This window comes from Notechis scutatus, chromosome 5 (genome assembly GCF_049901735.1).
Source record: "Notechis scutatus isolate UNSWTSFEM ecotype Mainland chromosome 5, rNotScu1.2, whole genome shotgun sequence".
NCBI classification, from domain to species: Eukaryota; Metazoa; Chordata; class Lepidosauria; order Squamata; family Elapidae; genus Notechis; species Notechis scutatus.
Window position 1 is genome coordinate 102,830,132 of NC_142013.1, and position 25,563 is coordinate 102,855,694.

Here is a 25,563-nt window from a genome sequence, read left to right on the forward strand (position 1 = left end):
GCTTAGCGAAAGGTTTGTCAAGTGAATTTTTGTCGTTGCATTTTACCATATTGTGTGCCACAGTCATTAACTGAATCGGCGTTGTTAAATGAATCTGGTTTCCCCACTGACTCTTCGGAAGGTCACCAAGAGGGATCACGTGACTCCAAGACCCTACAACCATCATAACTGTGAGTCAGTTGCCAAGTATCCACATTTGGATCACGTGAACTATGGGGATACTGCAGTGGTCGCAAGTTTGAAAAAGGGTTGTACGTCACTTTTCTCCTTGCCGGTGTAAATTTTAAACTGTCACTAAATGGACTGTTGTAAGTCGAGAACTACCTGTATCAATCTATCAAGTAACTTGGCACATTTTACATCATATATATAAATAAATAGATAGATGATGAGAGAGAGAGGGAGGGAGGGAGAGAGAGAGAGAGTGCACTGATAGACAGACTGGTAGATAGATATAGAGAGATAAAAAGGTAGAGATATATAAAAAGATAGATGATAGAAGAGAAAGATGATAGAGAGATAGAAAGGTAGAGATATAGATAGATGATAGATAGGGATAGATAGATAGATGATAGATAGATAGATAGATAGATAGATAGATAGATAGATAGATAGATAGATAGATAGATAGATAGATAGAAAGAAGAAAGAGATGATAGAAAAAGAGAGATAGAAAGAAAGGCAGAGATATAAGATAGGATAGATAGATAGATAGATAGATAGATAGATAGATAGATAGATAGATAGATAGATAGATAGATAGATAGATAGATAGATAGGTAGGTAGGTAGATATAGATGGATAGGAAGGCAAGAGATGAGAGAAAGAAAGAAAGGTATAGAAAGAAAGAAAGAAAGAAAGAAAGAAAGAAAGAAAGAAAGAAAGAAAGAAAGAAAGAAAGAAAGAAAGAAAGAAAGAAAGAATCCTGAGGACTGATTTAGCTTTTTCCTGGAACTTCACAGCAAATCTCAACTTGTACATCTCAACAAGATTCAACAACGTACACCCATAGAAAGCCGAGGACTTAGCCATACTTACTTGACAGTAACTCGATTAGATAAATCCTGAAGGTCACCAGGATGAAAAAGCTGAGCTTCTTTTAATCCCAGGTTTTCACAAGCTTTCAAAAAGACGTTGATATTATCCTGCGAAAGAAAAGCAGAAGGCGTCTGCTTAGTTTAAGGAGCGTGGCAAGAAAGCGTGCAGGTCTCAAAGTCCAGCCTGGTCTTCAGGATCACCGATGACAAGTAACATTTCCTGTGGCTCTGGAAGCCACTCCAGTGGGCTGGCGGGCTGGCTGGCTTGACTGACAGGCAGGTTAAAGATTAGCAGGTATAAAGGCAAAAACGGGGCTGGCCATTAGAGGAGCTGCGTTCCCCTCGGTGTCAGCTCTGCAAACAAACGCCCTCTCTTTAAAAAAAAAAAAAAGCTTTGCATGACATGCCTCACCTCTCACATTTAAAAATAACTCCGGCTGCTGACATTCACCCACCCAGGAATGGTTGGCAACGGAGGAGTGAAGGAGGAGGAACTCTTGTTTCTATGCCACCGAGGATTGCAGAAAGCACCACCTGCGAGTGGGTTTTGGTTACGGAGGACGGAGGAGAGAGAGAGAGAGAGAGAGAGGCAAGGCAGAAGGCGAGGCAAAAGCCAGAGTCTGTGGTTTCAACTGGACAAACTAGGTGTGGCTGAGCATAGATTTTCACACCACCTGCTCCAGGGAGCGCTTACCTGCAACCCTGCAGAGAGATGGGAGGAAATGAGGTTCTCCTTGCCTGGGAAGGCCAACCTGTCTAACTCTTCAGCGCAATTCCCTGATGCCCACCCTCCACCCCCTTTTCAAATGTTCAGCTCTAGATTACAAACGCTGGAAAAATGACACTATGGATAAGAAGCACGCCCGACTGGAAGAAGAGCAACCCAAACTTCAGAACTGGGGTTTGTTTCCAATTTAAGGTTTCCCCCCCACTCCCCAAAAAAAAGTTAGGCTGGTGTGCCTGTCGGGCTGACTTGCAATGTTTTTTCCTGGCTTCGTGCTGGCCAGCTGGGGCAGAGGGAAGCCCCGCTTAGCAATAGAAAAATGTCCAACATCCCACGTGTCTGGAGGGGAAGTGGGTGGTGTTGGTGGAATAGATGTTATCTTACCCTCCAGGCACAAGAGGTTAAGACTAAAACTAACTCAAGATCCCTGCTCGGAAAACAGAACGAGCCATTGTCTAGGACAGTCGGGGATTAGAACACTTGAAATTCATTTCTGTGGCCACAAACATTTGTATTTGTCCTATTTGGATCCTGTTTTGCGGGCTGAGAGAAGGCAGGGGCCCAAAGTCCGCGGCGGAGGAAAGGTTGGAGTTTTGCTTGTAAACAGGTCTCCGGATCATCCTGGGTGGTAATAACTCCTGCAGCCTTTGCTCTGTAGGAAGTTAGTGTTGTCCCCAAAACTGGGCTCTTGGCTTGATGTCGAAGCCGGTAAGTCACCGGACACAAGGTGTGATACAATATACTTTTATTTTGGTATCTTGGTTCAAAAGATAACCAAAGGCCCCGGTTACAATCTTATAGCAATTTTTATAGTCAAGGGGTGGTCGCATTCAGCCCTTTGCCCTTCCCCTAATAATGCATGCATAACAGATAATATTGATTAGTTATTTGGATCTCAGCCCGCTACATAGCTAAATGTCATGTCACCTGTGTTTCACCCCAGGTCACAGATATCTTGCAAAGTGTCCTAGTTTCATGTGCCAGCTATGTGGTTTTTGGGGTTTTTCTTATAAGCAAGCTATTCTTGTTCCTAACATCCTGGCTAGTGGTTTAAGATGCTAACTTCTGCCTCGTTAAGAATGTGCAGTTCCAACCTCTTTCCTATTGCAGAGCAGCTCAAGGTAGCTCCTCCCCCCGCGACCCCCGCCTTTCCAGAGAAAAAAGTAAAAGCAGTTTTAAATCTTTTTCTGAGGCAGCATCCCCACTCCTTCCCCCCCACCCTCCTGCTGTAGAGAGGGACAGGAAGGAGCAAGGCTGCTTTAGGCGCAAAAAATGAAGACAATAGAAAATGTATCAGAATTCATATTCCTCTCTCTCATGTCCATTCCATCCATACCTGGATCCTGTATCTCCACATATCACCCTTCATCTGATCCTTCATTGGCACCCACCCCTCTCCTAGAAAAATGAAATACCCTAGGAAATATTGAAAAGGCAGAATATTTCCCCTAAAGAGTAGAAACTCAAAAGCAGAAGCTCACCCCCCCCCACCTTCGTTAATGGGTGGGCCATTAAGGCCTGGGCCAGAATATTTTACATAACAAAGATCTCCAGGTAGAGCTATAGGAATTGCCTAAAGCCCTTTCATTACATCATCATCCAGCAAGACTCAACCGAGCTGGAACACATGTGGTCCAGACAAAGCCCACAAGGTTAGCTAAGACCCCCGCCCCTGGGAGTCTGACAGCCAATGGGATGCATTTCTTGCATAGGAACAGGAAACACTAAGGTGGGGCCCAACAGAGGGTATATAAGGGTCTCTCAGCATCTTGGTCCTCCCCTCTCTTTTCCTTCACCTTGAAGCACGTGATCGTCCCTTTCACTTTGGAGCTCCAAGCCATGTGGTCCTGTCCACCATTAAACCATCTTTCCAAACAGCCTCCATGTTTTCAGTGTCTTTTACCCCACATGGAACTGAACCCAGAAGGATGTTTCTTCCAACAGCTCCCTGGCACAACATCTGGCTAAGCTGGGCAGGTGCCCAGGATGCTAATTCTTTTGGGGGATCAACACACTCCCTCACGGCTTGGGGGTGTGTGTGGCCATACCAAAGGGCAGCCCATCCACTACTGTTTGCTCTGCAAACAACTCGAGGCGATTCCTGGATTCCAGAATGTATTTCGCTTCTGATGCTCACGGTTGGCTCCAACCAGCAATCCATGGAACGGCCTCCTCAAAGCTTCCCAATGTGCAATTATCAAAAGTTAACTATTGGGTCACTGGAGAAAGCACTTATGTCTGGAAGACTTCGTGGTAAAAGGAAATTGGACCGCCTAAGAACACGGTAGCTGGACACCATCAAAGCTGACACCAGCCAGAACACAGAACTCAAAGAAGCAGTACAAGATCAGAAGATGTGGAAAGGACCTGGACCATAGAATCGCCAAGAGCCGGACACAACTGGATGGACAACATCATCATCATCAACAACTGTAGGGTCACTCACTCCATCTTGCAGCCTCGGTCCTTCTCTTTTACGCTCGTGAGATTGTAGGTCCCAAGGCATATTTACTGAATATAAAATGATAGAATTGGAAGGGACCTTAGAGGTCTTCTAGTCCAACCTCCTGCTCAAGTAGGAAACCTTATCCCAGAGGTGGTATTCAGCAGGTTCTGACCAGTTCTGGAGAACCGGTAGCGGAAATTTTGAGTAGTTTGGAGAACCAGCAAATACCACCTCTGACTGGCCCCGCCTCCATCTATTCTTTGCCTCCTGAGTCCCAGCTGAGAATAGATGGGGGCGGAGCCAGTCAGAGGTGGTATTTGCTGGTTCTCCAAACTACTCAAAATTTCCGCTACCGGTTCTCCAGAACTGGTCAGAACCTTCTAAATATCACCTCTGGTTATTGTATTGTTATGAGAAAATGTCTGTGGGTTTGGCTAACACCTGCAGATGTGTCCTTGGTTCTCACAGCTCTCCCCCTTAAAGTCTGGAGCCTGCATTACTTCTCATCCTTCCCCCCCGGTTCATTGGCAAGCTGAGAAGTGATAATGGTTGCGACAGCATAAGTGCCAGGGCACGAATATTTTAATTCTGAGAATAGGACAAGGAAATCCTGCTGATGATGTTACCTCGTCTGGTAACAAAACGTCCAGAAACTAAATTAAAAACAAGCTTAGAGAGCAAACCACTGCCAAAAATCTAAAACCCGCGCTACAAGTCTTTTCTATTATTTCAGGGCAGAATTACCCCCACTGAGTTCGAGCCGTCTGGATCCAGCAACCAAACCATGGGACGATTTGTTATTTCTTTTGATCTCACAGCAAGAGGCAGTGCTGTTTGCACAAAAGGACCCCGAATCATGAGAAAGGCATGTGAGAGACAGGACATGTTATGCAGTAAGTATTTTTTTAAAAATAAATCCTGGCTTGCACTCAATTCCAGCTGAGCAACCCTTAAGTTGGCTGCTTTCTTCCCTTGCTTAAGCAAAGGGCTGGGCGGGAATCACATCATCAAGACGAATTCTGGAATGTGCCACGAAACTACTGACATCACCCTTCTCCCTTCAGCTGGGCACTCTTGCAAGCCCGGGGGGGGCATTTTAGCAGGTAGCCCAAGGGACAGGAGTGGGGGTGGGTGGGAAGAGGTGTGTAAAGGTATGTGTGAAAAAGGACAAACCACCGTCTAAACCAGGATTTGATCCCGCAGCACAGGTGCTGGATTCTTCTCTATCTTCATTCGTACGCTCGATCTTCTACACTTCTCGACTTACAACAATTCATTTAGTGACTGTTCAAAGTTTACAATGGCACCAAAATGCCTTACGACTATTTTTTCACAGTGACGACCCTCGCAGCCTCTCTTGGTCACATGATCAAAATTGCGAGCTGATTCACATTTATGACCATCGTAGGAATTGCACTTAGACTTATGTACTGCTTCACAGTGCTTTTTACAGCCCTCTCTAAGCAGTTTACAGAGTCAGCCTATTGCCCCCAACTGTCATACCCTTGGTAGAGTTGGACTCGGAGGGAGAGGAGGAACAGCGGGCAGGGAGTGGAGGTGTGGCTTCGGAGGTTGTGGAGGAGGCTGAGGAAGGGCAGAGGCCGGCTGGACAGTCAGAGGAAGAACCAGGCCCATCCCCTCTGCATCCTAGCACACGCAGGGAGGAACGGAGAAGGCAACAACTTGGCTTACGAGAGAGGAAGTGGCCATGAAACCCCTCATTGGTTGCAGCTCGGGAAAATAGTATATAAGAAAGATGGTTAAAACACAGCGTTGCCAGAAGCAAAGCATGTTTTATTTTGGGCTGAAGTTATCTTGGTTGGTGTGTGGGAATTGCTATCTGTTTCGCTGCGCTGCAAGGACAACGGGCCTTCTGGTAGTTGTTTGTAACACAGGCGAGGACAAGGTCGAAATGTTGCCACTTCTTACCCAGAATTGTAGCAAACTTAAACTTTACAGCTTTGTATTCTCATATGGTATTTTGTGTGATGTAATGAGTTTGTAACAACACACTAACAAAAAATTGCAAACGTTAACAAAGATTGCTTCTAATAAAAGAGGGTGTCAGAGCTTGCCCTGGGCTCTCATCCCGATTTGGCTTCAAGACGACTGCCTCAGTGTCTTCATTCATGAGAGACCACCATAACTGGTGACCCCGACGTGATCATCTGCGAGGTGGTACGTCTTTGGACCATCCATACTCATCGGCTGGCATAGCCTTGGTATACCTCATCCCTGATTCGATCGCAGGCGATCGCCGTGGATCCCTCGTGAGTATGGGTGGAGGATTCTCTCGACCAGAAATTGCACATTGAGGAACTAAGAGAATCAACCAAACGAAATTTTTCCTTTTTAAAAGAGGGGGCTCTCTTAAAAACCCCTCAGTAAATCCTCTTTAGACACTTCTGAAATGATGGTTGCAGCTATCACCAGAGGTAATAAACCATCTGGTAATTGTTACAATTGTGGGAAGCCTGGTCATTTTAAATCACAATGTCGAGCCCCGGCGGGGGCAGCAAAGCCCTCCGTCAGCAGAGATGCTCGACAGTAGAGGGGCCGGCAGCTAGCCCCTCTCCCAAGGCTGCCCATATACCATCCACTGTGTATGAATTATCAATGGCAGAAGATGTGTTCATATCCTTTCCCCATCTCTGTCAGCACACAGCTTCCTCCTTCTGCCTCCTTCTTCTCCGATAAAACTGCTCTTACAATCTCACTCTCATGCCCTTCTCAAAGGAATCTCTGTGGTTCCCGATCTGCTCTATCCTTCCTCAAAACTCTCAGCCTCTCTCTTTTTTTTTAACAAACTTTGTTAATTTTTAAAGACATGCAGAACATGGATACACAGAAACACAAAACATAAAAGCATAAAAATCTCTTTTTGAAAGTTGCTTAGTCCTGGGTCAAAACTCTTGGTACAGACACAGATTCAGATTCATGTTCATTTTGCATACCATTGGCATTTTGCATACCATTGGCATTTTGCATACCATTGGCATCTTATTGGCATTTTCAATTTTCTACATAGCTTCTCCTCTCTTTGAATTTTCTCGGTTTTATTTTGTTTATCTCCTCTCAATTCGAATCATAGTTTGTTATTCTTTGTTCTATTTCCAGCTATCCATTTATCTTTCTTCTTTGAAGAAAAACTTCTCCTGTGCACTGAATGGAGTGTGATGCCTTTAACTCTTTCCCCTATATTTGTAATACTTAATATAGAACACATAATTTGCACTGGGATTCTATCTGGTGCATTCTGAAATTGTGCAGTATTGTTATTCATTAATGTTGATGTTCATTTGTGTCTTGAACATTTGGTACATTGCTTTTCAGTTAAACCACATCACATATTATTGATCATTATTTCATTGCAGTGTTCCCCCTTCTCCTACTTCAGATCTTTCATTTCACAAAAAGTTTCGCTGGGATAACATAGTCTAATCATTGATGTTGACAATCATTTATGTCTTGAACATTTTACCCCTTTCGGTTAGATATCATGCCTTTGTGGAAACACTTATGCTTTCCGGGATTGTTTTCCCCCCACATCCCATGTCTTAAATCATTATTTCATTACAGTACTCCTTTTCTTGGCAAAGGTTTCACTAGATTATACTGAGTGTTTTGTCACATTTTGAATTGCATGTTGTTTCCAGTTTTCTATGGTTATTTCTGGATGCAGGTGTAGAAGTGCGGTCTTGTGTGCCTTTCTGAAATCCTTTTTCAGTGGAATTTGTCTATTATCTCTGGAGAACTTTTGCTTAAGGCCTCTCATCTCTTCCTTTCTCCCTTGCTTCTCCTTGTAAAATATTGGAAAAGAGTGCCTAGGACACCTTTCCCTTCTTGCTTTTCTTTTTTTTAAATTTTTGATATACAAGTTTCAGTCCATCCACACGTGATGCCATTGTGTAGACATCCTCGTACAATTACAACAATATTTAGGGGCTATTAATTGGACCCGTCCCTATTTTGGCATTACTACACATGCTCAACCCCTGTTTGATGTGTTAAAGGGAGGAACCACTCCAGGGGATAAAATTACCATTACAGATCATCAATTAAAAATCACCCAGGACATATAGCACATTATGCAGAAAAGGTGGGTCAACCAATGTCACAACAATGCTCCTATTTCCTTAATCTTGCTCAATACACCCCTCCTTACCTATTGCTGTATTAACCCAAAAGTCTCAGCACACTAGCAACCTCCTTATCTTAGAATGGATACATCTTCCTCAACACTCCTAAAAATCTCTTAGTCTGTTAAAACTGGTTGTTGAAAATGCAAATGAGGATTGAAAGAGGATTCTGCAGCCTCTATCTGCCCGAGGGGGCTTCCTCTCGGACTATCTAAAGGCTTGCAGAATCGTGGGAACTGAGGACCATGATTGTTTGTTGCAAGTAGGTGGATGGGTCAAGCAGGGTTGAAGAAGGAAAGAGGAAATCAGGATTTGCAGTCATGATAGGAGCAGGGGAGGTCATAAAAGGGCTCCTCCCTTCCTTCATGGTCTGCGCAGAAATGTGAGTTGTTAGGATTGGAAACCTGAGGAAAAAGAGGAAGATGAGTTGGAAAACTGAGAAGGGGTGAAGGTGGTTTCTGTGAATGCAAAGTATGTTTGAAAGTAAACAAGAAAGAAGCAAGGAAAAAGAAATGGGAGGGCGACCCCTGATGGGCTGGCCTTTCCAGAGAACACAGATTGATTTCATCGAAGTACTAACTCCATACGCATAAAATGCTTTCAACTACTGTCTATCCTTCACTTCAGTCTCTGTCTCTAAAAATCTTCTCTCTTTTTGTTACATTGCAACACCTTGTTGCACAGCACCAGCACCCGCTCTTTGTAGCACACATTCGCAGCCACCAACCCTTCCCAGAAATTCTCCAGGAAGGCAATGATATGGCTGATGCGGCAGCTGCAGCTGCAACCGCAGACAGCGCCATCTCTTGCATGATTCTTTCACAACAAACACCCTGGGACAGTCATAGTTATTTTCATCAAAATAAAAAAGCCTGGGCCAGACAGTTTAAATTCAAATTTAAAAATGTCACAGGGTTGCCAGGACTCCAGAATGCATTGAATGTTTGCTTGTTTACTCTTAACTTCCTCAATGAGTCCGGATCCCCCCATGCACAGCAGCATCACGTCATTTCGCTCCTCGCCTCATCCTGAACCCAGACCAACGGTATCAGCTTCCAGATCCTCAGTGGAAAGGTCCTGCTGAACTTATAACCTGGGGACGAGGGTACGCTGACAACAACAACACCATCTGGGTCCCTGGACGACAAGTAAGGCCTTTTCTACCCAAACCAGCCTTGCCTACATCAACATCATGAAGCTGCCCACTGTATTCATCATTTGCTTCCTGGGTTTCCACATCGCTCCTGCTGATACGACAGCCACCCCATCTTCCTGCGACGCCTGCATCAAAACTACTGCAGCGGAACGAAGACCCAGTCCACCCTGATCTATCATACTTTGAAGCCTGAATGCAACTCCATGACAATCTCCCCTTGTTTGCATAACAACACTCAATATGCACGATGCTACACCAAACAAGGTATCCAATGCTACGAACCAAAGGCTGTGGGGCCCATCACCGCCTCACTGTATGTCTATGCCTACAAAGGAGGATCCAGCTCTGACCTTGCCTCAACGTTCTCTACCAGTCAAGCAAAAAATGGGTACATTACCCATAATGTCACTCGGGGTTACCAACACTTTTGTGTGTTTTGATGCTTGTTTTGCCATCAACAAAGGCCAAGGTCCTAACGACACTGCAGGAGTCACCTGCGGCTCACACAGCTGGCAAAGATCTTATCTACAGGAAAAGAAATATCTCTTCCAAAAGGTGTCCGGGACTAATGTGGGGGCCACCACTGTTTACAACTACTGATACACCCCACCTATTGACTCTGCTCAAGTAAGAGGCCCTCAAAATATTAATATCACTGTTAAATCAAGCTCTACTTCATGTACCACTAACAAATGTAATCCTATTTGCTTGTACACTCACTTACCTGAAACAAGGGGTACCATACCCCCACATATATATTCTCAATAGAATTATAAGGTTGCAAGCTGTATTAGAAATTATAACCAATGAAACTGCTCTTGCTTTGAAAACATTAGCTAAAGAAAGTGCATTGTCTAGAACATATATCATGCAAAATCGTTTGGCGTTAGATTATCTTCTTGCCAAAGAAGGAAGAGTGTATGGAAAATTTAATCTTAGTAATTGTTGTATTGAAATAGATGATAGTGGAAAAGTTATTCAACAAATCACTGATAGAATGATCAAGATTGCACATGTACCTGTACAAACATGGAATGGTCTTGATTTTAGAGACATGTTTGGATCCTGGTTCCCAAAATTACCTGGTTTGCAAGCTATTGTAGCGCTTATTGGTATGATTGCTGCAGGATGTATTATATTGCCTTGTGTATTACCTATCTTTGTACGCACTATTTCTAACAGTTTATCCCTTTTGGCTGAGAAAAAGCCACTGCACAGGTAATGGCTCTCTGGAATCAACAAATAACTACCACATATGAACCACTGCCATCTGAAGAAGAGACGGAGAGCCAACCTGTGATGACCCAGACGAGGACAAGATGTTTGTGATGGTCGGAAGAAGTCACGAACGCCATGGATAACATCAGGATACACAGCACTCTTGCCTACGCGCCTAACAAAGGCTGCTGTTGGAACTAAAACACTCCCTGTCTTTTAAAAAAAACAAACAGAGGAGATGTGGGAATTGCTATCTGTTTCCTCATGCGTGCAAGGACAACGGGCCTTCTGGTAGTTGTTTGTAACACGAGGCGAGGGACAAGGTCGAAATGTTGCCACTTCTTACCCAGAATTGTAGCAAACTTAAACTTTACAGCTTTGTATTCTCATATGGTATTTTGTGTGATGTAATGAGTTTGTAACAACACACTAACAAAAAATTGCAAACGTTAACAAAGATTGCTTCTAATAAAAGAGGGTGTCAGAGCTTGCCCTGGGCTCTCATCCCGATTTGGCTTCAAGACGACTGCCTCAGTGTCTTCATTCATGAGAGACCACCATATTGGTGTCTTTCCAACAGACTGTGCCTTGTAATAATCTCTTTGAAGTTGGTAATTACTTATGCTGGTCCGTTGTGGAAATTCCTTCATTGTAGTTTGTTTTAGTTTTTTATTTCACCTCTATCTGATCATTAAGTTCGGATTGTATTGCTTTCTTTTGAAGACTATTTTTGAGTATGTTTTATCTCCAAGTGAGAATGATTGAACAGTGGGGCCAAGTTGGAGGCATTAAAAGACATTTATTTACGTTTTGGATTTTGTTACGTTTGGGTTACACTCCGGGTCATCACACCAACAATATGGGTCCTCATTTTACCCACCTCGGAAGGACAGAAGGCTGTCAACCTCGAGCCTGGCGAGATTTGAACTGCCAAATTGCAGGCAGCCAGCAGTCAGCAGAAGTAGTCTGCAGTACTGCATTCTATCCATTGTGCCACCGTTGTAGTGTTCTGGGGGGGTCGTGTGTTCCCCTTTTGCGACCGTCTGACAAACGAAGTCAATGGGATTCATTTAACAACCGTGTTCCTAACTTAACCACTGCAGTGATTCACTTTACGACGGTGGCAAGCAAAAAAAAAAGGTTGTGCTCAATTGTGGTTGTTAAGTCAAGGACAAACTGTACTTGAGTTTCAACAGGGCTAAAAGTTAGACAGGAAGGAGAATGAGTCGTAATAGCTGTAAATTAGTATACGCAGGCCCTACCAAATTGAAACCTTTCAGTCAGTTATACAAACACTTCTCTTCAAGCATTTATTCTCGCCACTTCAAGTTGTTTCAGTGTATTTTTCTTAATTCTTAAAACACTTCAACAGCACACACCTGTAGCTTGTACGAAGCATGACACAATTACAGCTGAACAAATCATGGCACTGTAATAACAGGAACACCAATGAATACAGGATAACAAATAAGCCAAATCAAAATATTAAAGTTGGATTGGGGTTTCCTCCCCCATCCACTAAATATCACACACCAGTTAATTTATAGCTTATACAGAATGGATATGTTTGAATATAAGGTGAATGGTGCATTTGTATAGATGTTAAGAATAAATATCCATAAGTATTTTCTTCTTCAAGAAAACCAGAGTGTAATAAATTATGAATAGGTACAATGAAGATTTTCTCTCTCTCCTTCTCTTTTCCTTTCAAATCTAGTCAGAGAAAGAATTGGGACAGAGTTTAGTGGGAGAGAGGTAGCCCACATACGGGATTACTCCACACAATTTTTCTGCATTACTCAACAGTTGTCATGGAACTGAACAATCATAATCTTCTATTTACCTTTGATATGATTTTTCTTTCCTGAGTCTTGGGTTATTCTCTGTAACAGAGTCACAACTTATTCATGGCTCTGGATTATCAGCAATCTAAATTTCATCATGTGACCACAAGATTTCTCTATCAAAAAGGAGATTAAATCCTTGTCATGTGAATTCATTGCATGGCCTTTTAAGAAAATGTTCTGAATCTTGAAGGAAACAGTATGGTAAAGGGCTATTAAGCCCTTTAATTAACAAAAATCAAAAAGTAGAATATTCTCTCTATATATATATATCTCTGTCTGATTGTCTGTCTGTCCGTCTGTCTGTCTATACCTATGTCTATCTGTCTGTCTATCTCTACCTATATCTGTTTGTCTGTCTATCTCTACCTATGTCTTTCTGTCTGTCTATCTCTAACTATATCTGTCTGTCTATCTATCTCTACCTATGTCTGTCCATCTGTCTGTCTATCTCTACCTATGTCTGTCTGTCTGTCTATCTCTACCTATATCTGTCTGTCTGTCTATCTCTACCTATGTCTTTCTGTCTGTCTATCTCTAACTATATCTGTCTGTCTATCTATCTCTACCTATGTCTGTCCATCTGTCTGTCTATCTCTACCTATGTCTGTCTGTCTGTCTATCTCTACCTATATCTGTCTGTCTGTCTATCTCTACCTATGTCTTTCTGTCTGTCTATCTCTAACTATATCTGTCTGTCTATCTATCTCTACCTATGTCTGTCCATCTGTCTGTCTATCTCTACCTATGTCTATCTGTCTGTCTATCTCTACCTATGTCTTTCTGTCTGTCTATCTCTAACTATATCTGTCTGTCTATCTATCTCTACCTATGTCTGTCCATCTGTCTGTCTATCTCTACCTATGTCTTTCTGTCTGTCTATCTCTACCTATTTCTTTCTGTCTGTCTATCTCTAACTATATCTGTCTGTCTATCTATCTCTACCTATGTCTGTCCATCTGTCTGTCTATCTCTACCTATGTCTTTCTGTCTGTCTATCTCTAACTATATCTGTCTGTCTATCTATCTCTACCTATGTCTGTCCATCTGTCTGTCTATCTCTACCTGTATCTGTCTGTCTATCTATCTATCTCTACCTATGTCTGTCTGTCTGTCTATCTATACCTATGTCTGTCTGTCTATATATCTATCTATCATCTATCTGCCTGCTTTTATAACAGATAACAATAAGAGCAGATATTTAATTAATTAATAAAATGACTCTAAAATATTTTCATGGCAATATCTGTAAAACCTTGCAGATATACTGTACCTGTAGAGGAGTATCTATACTTTTATGAAAGTTACAGATATTCTTGATATTCTTCAAGCAATTGAAATACAGGTAGTCCTCGAATTACAACAGTTCATTTAGGGACCTTTCAAAATTACAACTGCACTGAAAAATGTGCCTTATGACCATTTTTCACACGTAACGGCCGTTTGGATAGGTGATCAAAATTCAAACTCTTGGCAACTGGCTCCTATTTATGACGGTTGCAGTGTCTCGAGGTCACGTGATCTCTTGCTGTGACCTTCTGAGAAGCAAAGCCAGGGGGAAAGCCAGATTCACTTAACCATCATTTGGCTGACTTAACAACTTAGCAATGATTCGCTTAACAATAGTGATAAGAAAGGTCTTAAAAGGGGACAAAGTGCACTGAACAAATGTCTGACTTAGCAACATAAAATTTGGGCCCCATTGTCATTGTAAGTCCAGGATTACCTGTATAGTGACCCGAGGAACACGGTGATGACCCAAAGGGGCATGGCACAAAGGCAACACAATCAGATAATCAGTAGGAGTCCCTTTATTAGCTCTAACTTTGCCCCCAATGTCCAGGTTACCTTCTGGGCTGGAGAAAAACTCTCCCAGGAACAGCCTTTGGCTGCAAAGAATCAAGTCCAAAACATGGTCAACAAAAACTGTAACTTTAAGTCCAATCAAGGCAAACTGAGGTAATTAGTCTGACAGGGCAGGAGCAAGAATTCCAGACGTGAGGGCACGGCAATAACTCAACATGGTTGGGAAGACGCCAGGAACACAGATAAGCAAAGACAACACAGGATAACGTCACGTTTGCTCCCAACAGCTGCCGCAGTCAGCATTCAGTTCTTTTAAACTTTCATTCCCAGGTGTGACTAATGAAGGGAATCAGGGCCCTTTCCTCCCCCGTAAGCCATGCAACCCACATTGCTCTTTTCTCCATTCCTTCCCTGTTCCTCGGATGAAGAGGGGGTGGGCCTGGGTCTTCCTCTGAATTCCCTCTCCCTTGTTCTACCTCTCCCCTGCTCTGCCAAGCCGGACTTTGCCCTTCCCCAGCCTACGGAGCCACAGTCGCACTCCCTGTCAGCTGTTTGTCTTCATCCTCCGATTCAGACTCTGACACGGGCATGACCAATATTATATCTGTCAACTGTATGAAAGTTAGTCTTGACATTCTTTAAGCAAATGAAATATCTAAGAAAAACATAAATTTGGGCATATTCAAATGGCTACAGATGTATATATTCGTAGAATGCAAACTTTCTAATACACACACACACACACACACACACACACAAACCCTTGTCACAAATCTCTGGAAAAGTCAACAACTCTGAAGCTGTTTCGAGTTTATGTAATTCCATTTATGACAGTATCACACTTCTAGCTATATACATTTTCTGTTCCTTCCTGTTCTCTTCCTTCCTGGCAAGTTCTCATACCTTTTTCACCTCCTCTTCTAAGCCCAGTCAATTCAATAGTAGTTTGTCCCTTTCCAATTTTGTAACGTTGATGAATCACTGTCTTGAATGAAACGTACAGTTTTCCATAGTGTTCTAAAGAAAAATGGTGCAAGGTAGACTCAATAATGAAATATCCCAGACGGCTCCAATTTTTTTATTTTGTGAGTTCCTTTCGTTGAAGTACCGTGGACACCACAAGTTCGGCAATCTTGGGCTAGAAATTAAGACTTGTGAAATAATAAGCTCTTTTATAGAGAATAAATCCACTGGGCTGCCCCTAAGACCATATGATCATGCACTTAGCTACGGTTTTGTGGAACTGCACATTAACTGAAACTAAAGCTGCACATTGCTAGCCGCACCCTATTTTTTTAATGTAAACTGTACTGTCTTGTTTTGTTTTTTACCTTCCAAGGTACAATGCTCTAGATACACTTATCTCTTGGTAAACCCCTACAAAGAAGTAAGGAATTGATCCTAAGACCAGAGAAATCCAGAATCAGCTTTGGACACTGCTGTCTATAGGAAGGTGGAGTAGCATTAAAGATTATGTATCTCCAGATCTCATCGGGGCTAACCCAGATGCTAAGAGAGGCTTGCAGGGATTAAATCCTCTTCTTAAGGAAGCGGTGAATTTGACAGCTGCCAAGGAACTGAAAGGTGTAACGTGCAAAAAACAAAACAAAAAACACGACTAACCATCCACTATTCTCCATGTGAACCATCTCATTTTTTTTGTAGGCAACTTCCTGCAATTTTTCCGGTGCTGGATTGTGGTGCATGTGAAGTGTGTATTCAGGGTGGGTCCCAATAATTTAGCTTATATATTAAGAGCACGAGAACAGCTCTGCTGGATGATGCCAATGGCTTACTATTTAGGGCGATTTGGCACACTGTGTTGGGATGTCAAGGGGTCAGCGTGACCAGAAATCATCCACATGGGGGTCAGTGGTGGGATTCAAATTTTTTTTACTACCGATGCTGTGGGCGTGGCTTGGTGGGCATGATGTGGCTTGGTGGGTGTGGCAGGAGAAGGATACTGCAAAATCTCCATTCCCTCCCCATCTGTTGTGGTTAGCCGGCAGCAGGTGCGGAGGGCTGAGGAGAGCGAGGATTCAGATAAGGGGCCAGGACCATTAGGGAGTGGACTGCTGCCTTCAGAGATTGTGGGGGCTGGCAGCAGCGATAAGGAAGTTCCCGAGGAGCCTGTGCCACGTGTGAGTGCACGCAGTATTGCTCGTAGGAAAGAGCAGCTACAACAGCATGGGCAACTCGGGAGTAAGGTTGCAGGGTAATGGCCCCTCCTTCAAGAAGATAAAAGCCAGCTGTAAAACGAACATACTTTGCAGAAGGCAAAAATGTTTTGAAACCTCAGCATCGTGGACATTCCAGTATCCTGAGTTTGTATTTGAACATTCTTGTATTGCAAATTATTTCTTGTCTGTTATCTTTTGGCAAGTCTCACACAGTTTGGCAAGGCTTGTGCTTATCACAGCTAATTATTTTGCAAAAGCATGACAAGATTTCTGTTCTCTTTGGATTGTGTTTGATTTGTTGGAAAAGGGCGTGGGTCAGAACACCACCCCACTAACCTGCTTTCCAGCTCTTTTCTCCTATGCAGGTCAACAAAAGGAGATATTTGCCAGGTCTCCAAACTACTCAAAATTTCCGCTACTGGTTCTCCAGAACTGGTCAGAACCTGCTGAATACCCACCTCTGGCCCTGATGTGGCCCTCAATGAAATAGAGTTTTACACTTCTGGCCTAGAGAAAGAGCTGAAGGCGCAACTACACATCAAAGGAGGGCAGTATGAACCCAACTCCCAAACTCAACCGGGTTGCCATGTTCTAGCCAGACCCACTGCTGTCTGCTTGGCCAAGGGGCGGAGAGACCTGGTGTGCTGAAGCCACCAACTCTTCCCTGCTGTAGACATGGCTGGATGTGATCAACATGCTCCAGGGAAGGGCCAGAACCAGAAGGGTCTCAAAGACAGGAATCTGCCTGCTCCACTGATCCTCCCAACAGCTCATAATTGAAGCACGATGTCACCAAGAACCTGCTCCCCCATTAATTTGCCTGATCCTTTGCGAAGCTCTCAAATTAGTGGTTTGGCGGCAGAGCGGCCTGATTTAAAATGCAGCCTTGTGAACAGAAGAGCCACTTTTCCTGGTTCTGAAATTATTTGTGCAGACAAAACACCCGATCCCTCCATAAGCCCAGCAGCTCGTGGGAGCGAATAACCAAGCTTGAGAGATCGTTGTTATCTTCAACAAGATGAGATAGACAATAGGAGAAAATGACACTGGAGCAAAAAAAAAAAAAAGGACAAACCAAAGGGGAAAAAAAAAAAACAGGGAAACTTCCCCTGGCACTACTGTATAATAATTTCCATGGGATGGACAGAAATGTTATTTTCTCCTAAACGCCTCCAGTTAAACCTGCAGGAAAAGGAACAATCAAGGCTGCCAGACAAAGGACTTTCAGCCACCCCTGAATGTCAGTCCTATAAATTTGATTAATAAAAACATCAACTTCCCACCAATGCACTTTGCTTGATTTAGAAATATTGCCCAAATGGCTGGAAAAAGTCAAAATGTCCTAATGAAAGCATTAGATCCCACATCATTTTATGGCTTTATGGGTTTTTGTAAAGTTTTCCTGTTGTGCAATGGGAGGTCAAATCCAGAGTGTGTGTGCTGGTTCAACACAAACACACCCAGTGTTTTAGACGAGACAACAATCCTCCCTAGCCTAGGGGTTGGAGGGGAATGTCATTGTCACAGATTGGCTCTCAGAAGTCAAACAGATGGTGAAATGGAGGACGACATGAGGCTGTAGGCTAAAGTCATGGCCAGAGGAGGAAAAGAGAGAGAGAGGAAAATATAAATTAACTACCCGACAAAGTGTACGCAACTGGAATTGAGATTATTCGCTTTCATTTTCTCCCTTAGCTCCTGACCTCACCCTTTGATCTAACAACGGGGTGAGGGGTGGAGAAAACCCAGCTCATTCTCCGGAGTTCTTTTTCTCCAACTTTTTCAGTTAGGATCAGAGGTGGTATTCAGCAGGTTCTGACCAGTTCTGGAGAACCGGTAGTGGAAATTTTGAGTAGTTCGGTGAACCGGCAAACACCACCTCTGACTGGCCCCGCCAACCCCATCTATTCTCTGCCTCCCGAGTTCCAGCTGATTGGCTGGGTCTTCTTTGGTTGCCCTGCACAGGAGAACAGAGCAGGAAAGCAGGTTAGTGGAGTGGGGTGGGAATGGAGATTTTGCAGTATCCTTCCCCAGGAGTGGGGAGGGAATGGGGACTTTACAGTATCCTGCCCCTGCCACGCCCACCAAGCCACGTCACGCCCACCAAGCCACGCCCACAGAACCAGTAGTAAACATTTCTGAATTCCAAATGGGTGGAATGCAAGTCCTCAGACCAAGGGTGGGATGCTGTCCGGCTCTATAGACCCGGTAGCTCTGAAGAGCAGCAGACACCGAACCAGTTCTGTGTTTGCTGCTGTTCGGCCTACCCGCCTGCCCGGGATCTTACCTGTCCTTTATTTCCTGCTTTTTCAACCTCAGCTGCTTTGTGTGGCACAGCTGAGGTTGAAAAAGCAGGAAAAAGTGGCTTTTCAAACTCTGTGCACCTGCGCGCAGTGTTGTCCAGCTGTCCGGGCGGCACAGATTCAAGTTTTTTACATGCGCACACGTGTGTGCAAAACGTAATCACCGAACCGGTAGTAACACTGGTTGAATCCCACCCCTGCCTCAGACCCGGAAACAAAATGGAGTCACACACACTGCAAGAACAAAATGTTATACGGATGGCTGGAAATGAAATTTAGGTCAAGTTTTATAGTCCTTTTCCCTAACTGTTCCTTAGGATGGCCTGGCTTTTTAAACTCAATTTCACAAAAAATAACGCCAGATTCTACAGAGAGGCAAACTCAAAAAACACGGGTGTCAAACTCGCTGTGTCACGTTACCATCCTGTGAGGTTTCTTCCCTTCACTGGGTGGGCATGGCCTGCGCATGAAACCTCTGGCCTGCGGGCCATGAGTTTGACAGCCCTGCTCTATAGCAAGAGTCCCCAAACTTTTTGGCACTGGGTACCGGTTTCATGGAAGACAATTTTTCCACGGACTGGGTGTATGTGTGTGGGGAGAAGAGTATGCAGCTTAGATCCCTTGCATGCTCAGTTTACAGTAGGGGTTGCATTCCTATGACAATCTAAACAGCCTGATCATCTGACGTGGAGCTGAGAGGGTGGGAAGTGGCATCAAACACAGGTGAAGCTTCACTTGCTCACCCTCTGCTCACCTCCAAGCTGTGCAGGCCACGACCCCAGTAGCAGTCCATGGCCCAGGGGCTGGGGACTCTTGATTTGAGGGGGTTAATCCCCACCTAGAATATGGAGGCCTGGAGGCTGCCGACACTCCCTAAGACCCATCCTCATTTCAATCCCAGGCATGGGCTGCTGTGGCAGCTGGTGGTGGCTCCTTTCTCGCCCCTATCAACTCCACCAGAACCACCACCCACAGCCTGCCGATAAAGGGCAGAGCTTCCTCAAAAGTTTGCCCTCTCTCCACCCAGAGTCAACAAAAATGAAGGGAATGCTGATCAGCACCAATGATGCACATCATAAAAAAAAAAAAACTCACTCTGAAACTAGAGATGGAGAAGAAAGACAGGCTCGCAGAGTACTGGCCAGGAAGTGTTCAGGGCAGGGCAAGTATGCGCATTCTTGACCCACCCATTCTCAGGGCTGCCTACTTACTGGCTCCTATGTTGAAGGACATTCGACAACAAGGAGACAGCAAAAAAGAAGAAGATGACAGTCCTCCAATCCTCCGAGGTTTCTTTTTGCTTCACGCTCACTAGAATGCGCATCTTCTGGCAGAACCAGTTTGGGGTTCCAGCCTGCCAGGGGATGAGCTGCCAACTCCCTGGCATAATCCCTTGTCATCGGGCTCGCTGTAAAACAAGAATGCGTGCACCCAGGACTTTTTGAATGCCTTCGCTGTTGGGTTTAATCAGCCACAAATACAACATGTTGTTTGTGTTTCCACCACGGTGAACCCAGCTGCTCAGGAGGTTCCCATGTTTACTACACATACACAATACAATCCACCTAGAGACGGACAATCAAGCAGGTTTTATTTTCGGGGACAGGAAAGTGGCATGGTCAGGAACAGGAGTCAGCAACCCATGGCTCTGGAGCCGCATGTGGCTCTTTCATCCCTCTGCTGTGGCTCCCTGTCGCTGGTCAGTGCCACAATTTTGAGAGGAGCTTCCGGTTGGGGTGGGGGGAAGCATGGCATGCCAGGAGGAGACTCTGTGGCAAGGGGTGGGTTTCCTGGTAGGACTTTTGGTTACGACAGGTAGAGGGAAAAGGATGCCACGCTAGGGTGAGACTCTAGAATGGGGGAACCGGACTTCCGTTGGCTCCAGAATTGAGCAGGGGGGCTTCTGGTTAGGACCTTTGTGGCTGTTGGAGTATTTTAAGGTTGCTGACCCCTGGTCTGGAAGCTGCCTCCACCAACAGAGAAGGCTCAACTGCCAACCCAGAAGCACCTCAAGCGAGGAAGGGCCATCTCCTTCCCCTTCCTGGCAAGCTTCGCCCAACGTCATCTGGAATTCTCCACAACAAGATCAAACTTAGAAACCTAAACGCAAGCCCCCCTGGTCTCGCCACTCACTTTGGAAATTGGACCCGGGAGGTGGGGGGGGAGGGATAAATATAATTTTAATAGCAACGGCTCAGGAACTGCAACTAACCTGCCATTGGTATTTTGGAACAGACGAAATAATTAAGTTATTCAGCATGTCAGCACGATTCATTCTAGAGCAGAACGGAAGAACATTCTGGTTGTGGGAAAGGTTTTTGTGACCAGGCATGGCAGAACCAAAGGAACATCTGGACAGGAAAGGCCTGAGGAAGACGCTTGGGTGAATTCTGTTCAATGTGGACTTTTGAGTACAGAAACACATCCTGGTTCTCCAAAGCGTGTGTTGAGTTTTAGAGCAGCCCAGAAAAGATACTTAATATGAGGGTTTGGTTGCTGGTATTTAGCATTATTCTGTCTGTATTTATGGCAAAAACGGGCTTTATGCTACCAAGGCCACCGGCTGCTCTAGACTATTTACAATCCAACATTTGTTTCACACATAAATCAAATAGGTTCTACAGTTATTGGGCAAACCTCCGAGCAAATTAAGTGTGCCTCTAATAGCCTTTAAAGTTTAAACGCTATTTTCCCTCTTTGCATAGGGAGGGAGTGTGCTAAAGAAGGCTACTCCATCGCTTTTTTTTTTTAATCTTTCCCCATGATTGTAAAAGGGAAACGGGAAGTACTTCAGTTCATAAACCGTGACAGCTATGGCAGAGATTTTTACAACTTGCATTGATAAAACGACCAAATCGTACATCTTCTTTGAAGGGTTTATAATCTGAAGAGCTGTCATTACCTTCCTGGAGGTGGGGATATTATACATGGAAAAAAAAAATCCTATATAAAAAATGAAGGCATTTCTGTAGCTGCACAGGAATAGAGCCACATCCAGGTCAAACCATTGCTACTCTACAATTGAAGGACCCATTTCTAGCCCCTTCCCCCTCTCAGCCTCAGTAGCTTTCTTCATAACTTGGGGGCAGGGGTGGCCTTCACAAAATTTAGCAGCCAGTTCTCTGCCCGGTGGCTGGGTAGGCAGGGGAGCCATTTTCACCCTCGCTGGGCTCCGGAGCCTTTGAGTCTCCAGGAGGCCTGTTTCCCCTCCACTCCAGAGACCTTCCAGAGGCTGGAAACGGGCCTGTTTCTGGCCTTCTGGAACTTCCGGGAGGCCTGTTTCTCACCTTCCCCGAGCCTCCGCAGGGACCCTGCTCTTACCTGGGATCCAAAACGGTCTGCGTGGAGACTCTGGGGAGGGGAGGAGAGGGGTGAGCGGTGCCTCTGCCAGGGAAAAGGGAGCTCGGGAGGGCCATATGCAGCCTTCCCGGGCTCTGTTTGGGGCTGCGATGGCCTCCTGCAACCCTCTGCCAGTGAAAATGGAGCTCAGAGAGGCCATGTGTGGCCCTCCCGTGGGGTAGGATCAGAGGTGGTATTCAGCTGTTTCAGACCCGTTCTGGAGAACCAGTAGCGGACATTTTGAGTAGTTCAGAGAACCAGCAAATACCACGTCTGACCGGCCCTGGCCCCATCTCTTCTCTGCCTCCCGAGTCCCAGCTGATCGGGTGGGTTTTCTTTGGTTGCTCTGCACAGGAGAACGGAGCTGGAAAGCAGGCTAGTGGGGTGGGGAGGGAATGGAGATTTTTCAGTATCCTTCCCTTGCCGCGCCCACCAAGTCACGCCAAACTCACCAAGCCACGGGCAGAGAACCAGTAGTAAAAAAAAACCTGAATCCCACCACTGCTACTACACAGCCGGTAATCAGTCCTGTGGCTTCTTTGGGAGACCCTGCTTGTCATCCTCTATAGCCATGATGGTGAACCTATGGCACGCATACCACAGGTATCACACAGAGCCATTTGTGCCAGCACGTGACCTGCAAGTAAACTTACCTCACTGCGCATGTGCGTGCCTCACAGCTGATTTTTGGCTGCTTTGAGGCCTTTTTCGGCCTCCCAGAGGCTTAAAAAAAGCCCCTGCAGGCCGAATAGGCCTGTTTTGTCATTTCCTGTAATACCGGAAGTGATGAATTGGGCCTATTCGGCCTGCAGAGGCTTTTTTCAAGCCTCTGGGAGGCCGAAAAAGGCCCCAAACCAGCCAAAAATCAGCTGTGAGGTGCAGTGCAGGTAAGGGAGAGCAGCGGCGTGGGGAGGCGGGGGAATTGCACGCACATGTGCAGGGGGTGTGGGGGCACATTGCCTCCTGGGTGTTGGCACGTGAGCACGAGCGCACCAGCGTGTGCACAATTTTTGGCACAGGAGCCCAAAAAGGTTCACCATCACTGCTCTAAAGAAAAACAAAAAATCTTTCATCATAGGGCAAACACAGCCACCACCCACAAACAACTTGCAGTTGGTTCCGCCTCCATGACAGGAGTTGATTTTCATTTGGATGAAAATATGAATAAGGAGGCAGCAATAACATCACAACGTAGGACGGGCAAGAATTTATGCACCACTCCAAGTGTGTACATACACAGAACAATCTGTTTAGTCATCGTTATGCAATCCTAGCATTACTATCCTTTAAATAGGTCTGGGGGGGTGGAGGGGGGTGGAGAGAAATATATGCTTCTTCCAGCTCCATGAAAGAGTTTCTACACACAAAGTTTTGAACCCAAAATGTAATTCCCAGAGGTGGAATCGTTGCAAGGTGTTATTAGGTGATTCCTACCCCCCAAAGATATGAATCTCGGCTGAGACTAGGAGCTCTTGGTCACGATGAGTAACTACAAAAAGTATTTTCCTTCCTGATCCATGACTTCATCGCCTTCTCAGAGGGGTGCCACTCTGAACAGATCATGGGGTGAATATTCAGAAACAGTTTGTGCTGCTTAAAGACACACGGACCCGATCTATTTATTCTTCAACAATTCCTAGCTTTTCTAGGCAAACGCTTGTGTGTTTTTGTTTTATTTTTGCAAACATCTCTGTTTATTCGCTGCAGCTTTAAAAACCCATAGAATGTTTTAGATAAAGAGCAGCACAGATGGAATTTGCTAATTGGAACGCTGCCCTCCCGGCAAACACAATGCCCAATTGAAAACAACCAAGGACATCAATCTCTCCCCAAACATTTTCAAATAAACACCCAAAAATGTACTTTGTTATGAGCAGCATTTTGGAGAAAGGTCACGGTTATGGTTCTTAAAACTATACAATCCGCCCCCCCCTTTCCAGATGAAAGCCCAGAATTTGGTCCAGTGGATATTATAGAATAATGGAGTTGGGAGGGACTTTGGAGGTCTTCTAGTCCAACCCCCTATACTCAAGCAGGACCATTTCAGGCAAATTGTTGTCCAATCTCTTCTTTTAAAACCTCCAGTTCTGGAGGCAAGTTGTTCCACTGATTAATTGTTCTAACTTTCAGGAAATTCCTCCTTCGTTCTAGGTTGCTTCTCTCCTTGATTAGTTTCCATCTGTTGCTTCTTGTCCTGCCTTCAGGTGCCTTGGAGAATAGGCTGACCCAAAGTATGCATGCGTCCTTTAAAATGCTTGTTACAGACAGACAGACAGACAGATGTAGATAGATAGATAGACAGATAGATAAGATAGATGGACAGACAGATTTAGGTAGGTAGTAGGTATATAGGTGCATAGGTAGGTAGGTAGGTCGGTAGGTAGGTCGGTCGGTCGATCGATCAATCGATCGATCGATAGATATAGTTGTTGTTAGTTGTGAAGTCATGTCCAACCCATCATGATCCCATGGACAACGTTTCTGTCCTCTACTATCTTCTGGAGTCCATTTAAGCTCACACCGACTGCTTCAGTGACTCCATCCAGCCACCTCATTCTCTGTCATCCCCTTCTTCTATCGCCCTCAATCTTATAGATAGATAGATATAGATAGATATCTTGTAGATAGATAGATAGATAGATAGATAGACAGATAGATAGATAGATGTAGATATTGACTGATTTTTAAAAAGCCTTCTTAATACTGACCATTGAGGAAAACTCTCACCTCTATTTAGAAGTTGGTCTGTTGATTTGCATTGTATAATGCTTAAGAAGAGGCTGCCTCTTCCTCCTCCCCCTCCTTCTTTTTAATTTAAGTGCACAGGACCTTGATCTGGATCATGATTATTGTGGGCAGAATTCACAAGGTTCCCCCACCATCCTTTTGTTGGGAAAAATTCACATACTTCCTTGTGGCTTTGGGAGTTTGACTTCAAAATACGCACGCATAGTGTGGGATTGGGCCTAATGCACCAAAGGGAGTGAGGGTGGAATAAACATTTGGAATGATAATGAATGTTACATAAGAAGAGAGTGGGCAGAAGGGATGAGACCACCACATCCAATCCTTAGTGCCAGGATCTTGCTGTAGATCAAGCCACCAAGTTATCTCAAGATAGACAACCAGCTGGAGAATATGTCATCCGGGTTTATTTGAATTGGGGCCATTTCCACTGAGTTGGGTACGTTGCATAGAAACCCAGCAAAGTCTGCCTGCACCCAACACCTCTTTCATCAGGATAGAACTCAGAATTGTCACAACTCTTACAGGCTATTTTATTTTATTTTACAGGGTATTTTCGCTTACAACCTTTCTAACCATGAGATCCTCTTGTCTTTGGACAAAACATTGCATTTGAAAGGAGAAAT

At 44.6% G+C, this 25,563-nt stretch overlaps 1 protein-coding gene and 1 long non-coding RNA gene across 11 annotated transcripts in view; one reads left to right on the forward strand and one right to left on the reverse strand.

Annotated features, from left to right (window-relative positions):
- LMO7 (LIM domain 7) overlaps window positions 1-25,563 on the reverse strand; it is a 179,525-nt gene that overhangs the window by 83,882 nt on the left and 70,080 nt on the right. For all 9 annotated transcript variants that reach the window (XM_087967413.1, XM_087967414.1, XM_087967411.1 and 6 more), the window contains exon 4: window positions 1,039-1,145. In XM_087967413.1, the coding sequence (XP_087823539.1) occupies window positions 1,039-1,145 (107 nt within the window). The remainder of the gene's footprint in view (window positions 1-1,038; window positions 1,146-25,563) is intronic.
- Window positions 1,457-25,563, forward strand: part of LOC148130600 (uncharacterized) — a 35,179-nt gene continuing 11,072 nt past the window's right edge. For both annotated transcript variants that reach the window (XR_015749933.1, XR_015749934.1), the window contains exons 1-2: window positions 1,457-1,938; window positions 4,941-5,100. This is a non-coding gene — a long non-coding RNA (uncharacterized LOC148130600). The remainder of the gene's footprint in view (window positions 1,939-4,940; window positions 5,101-25,563) is intronic.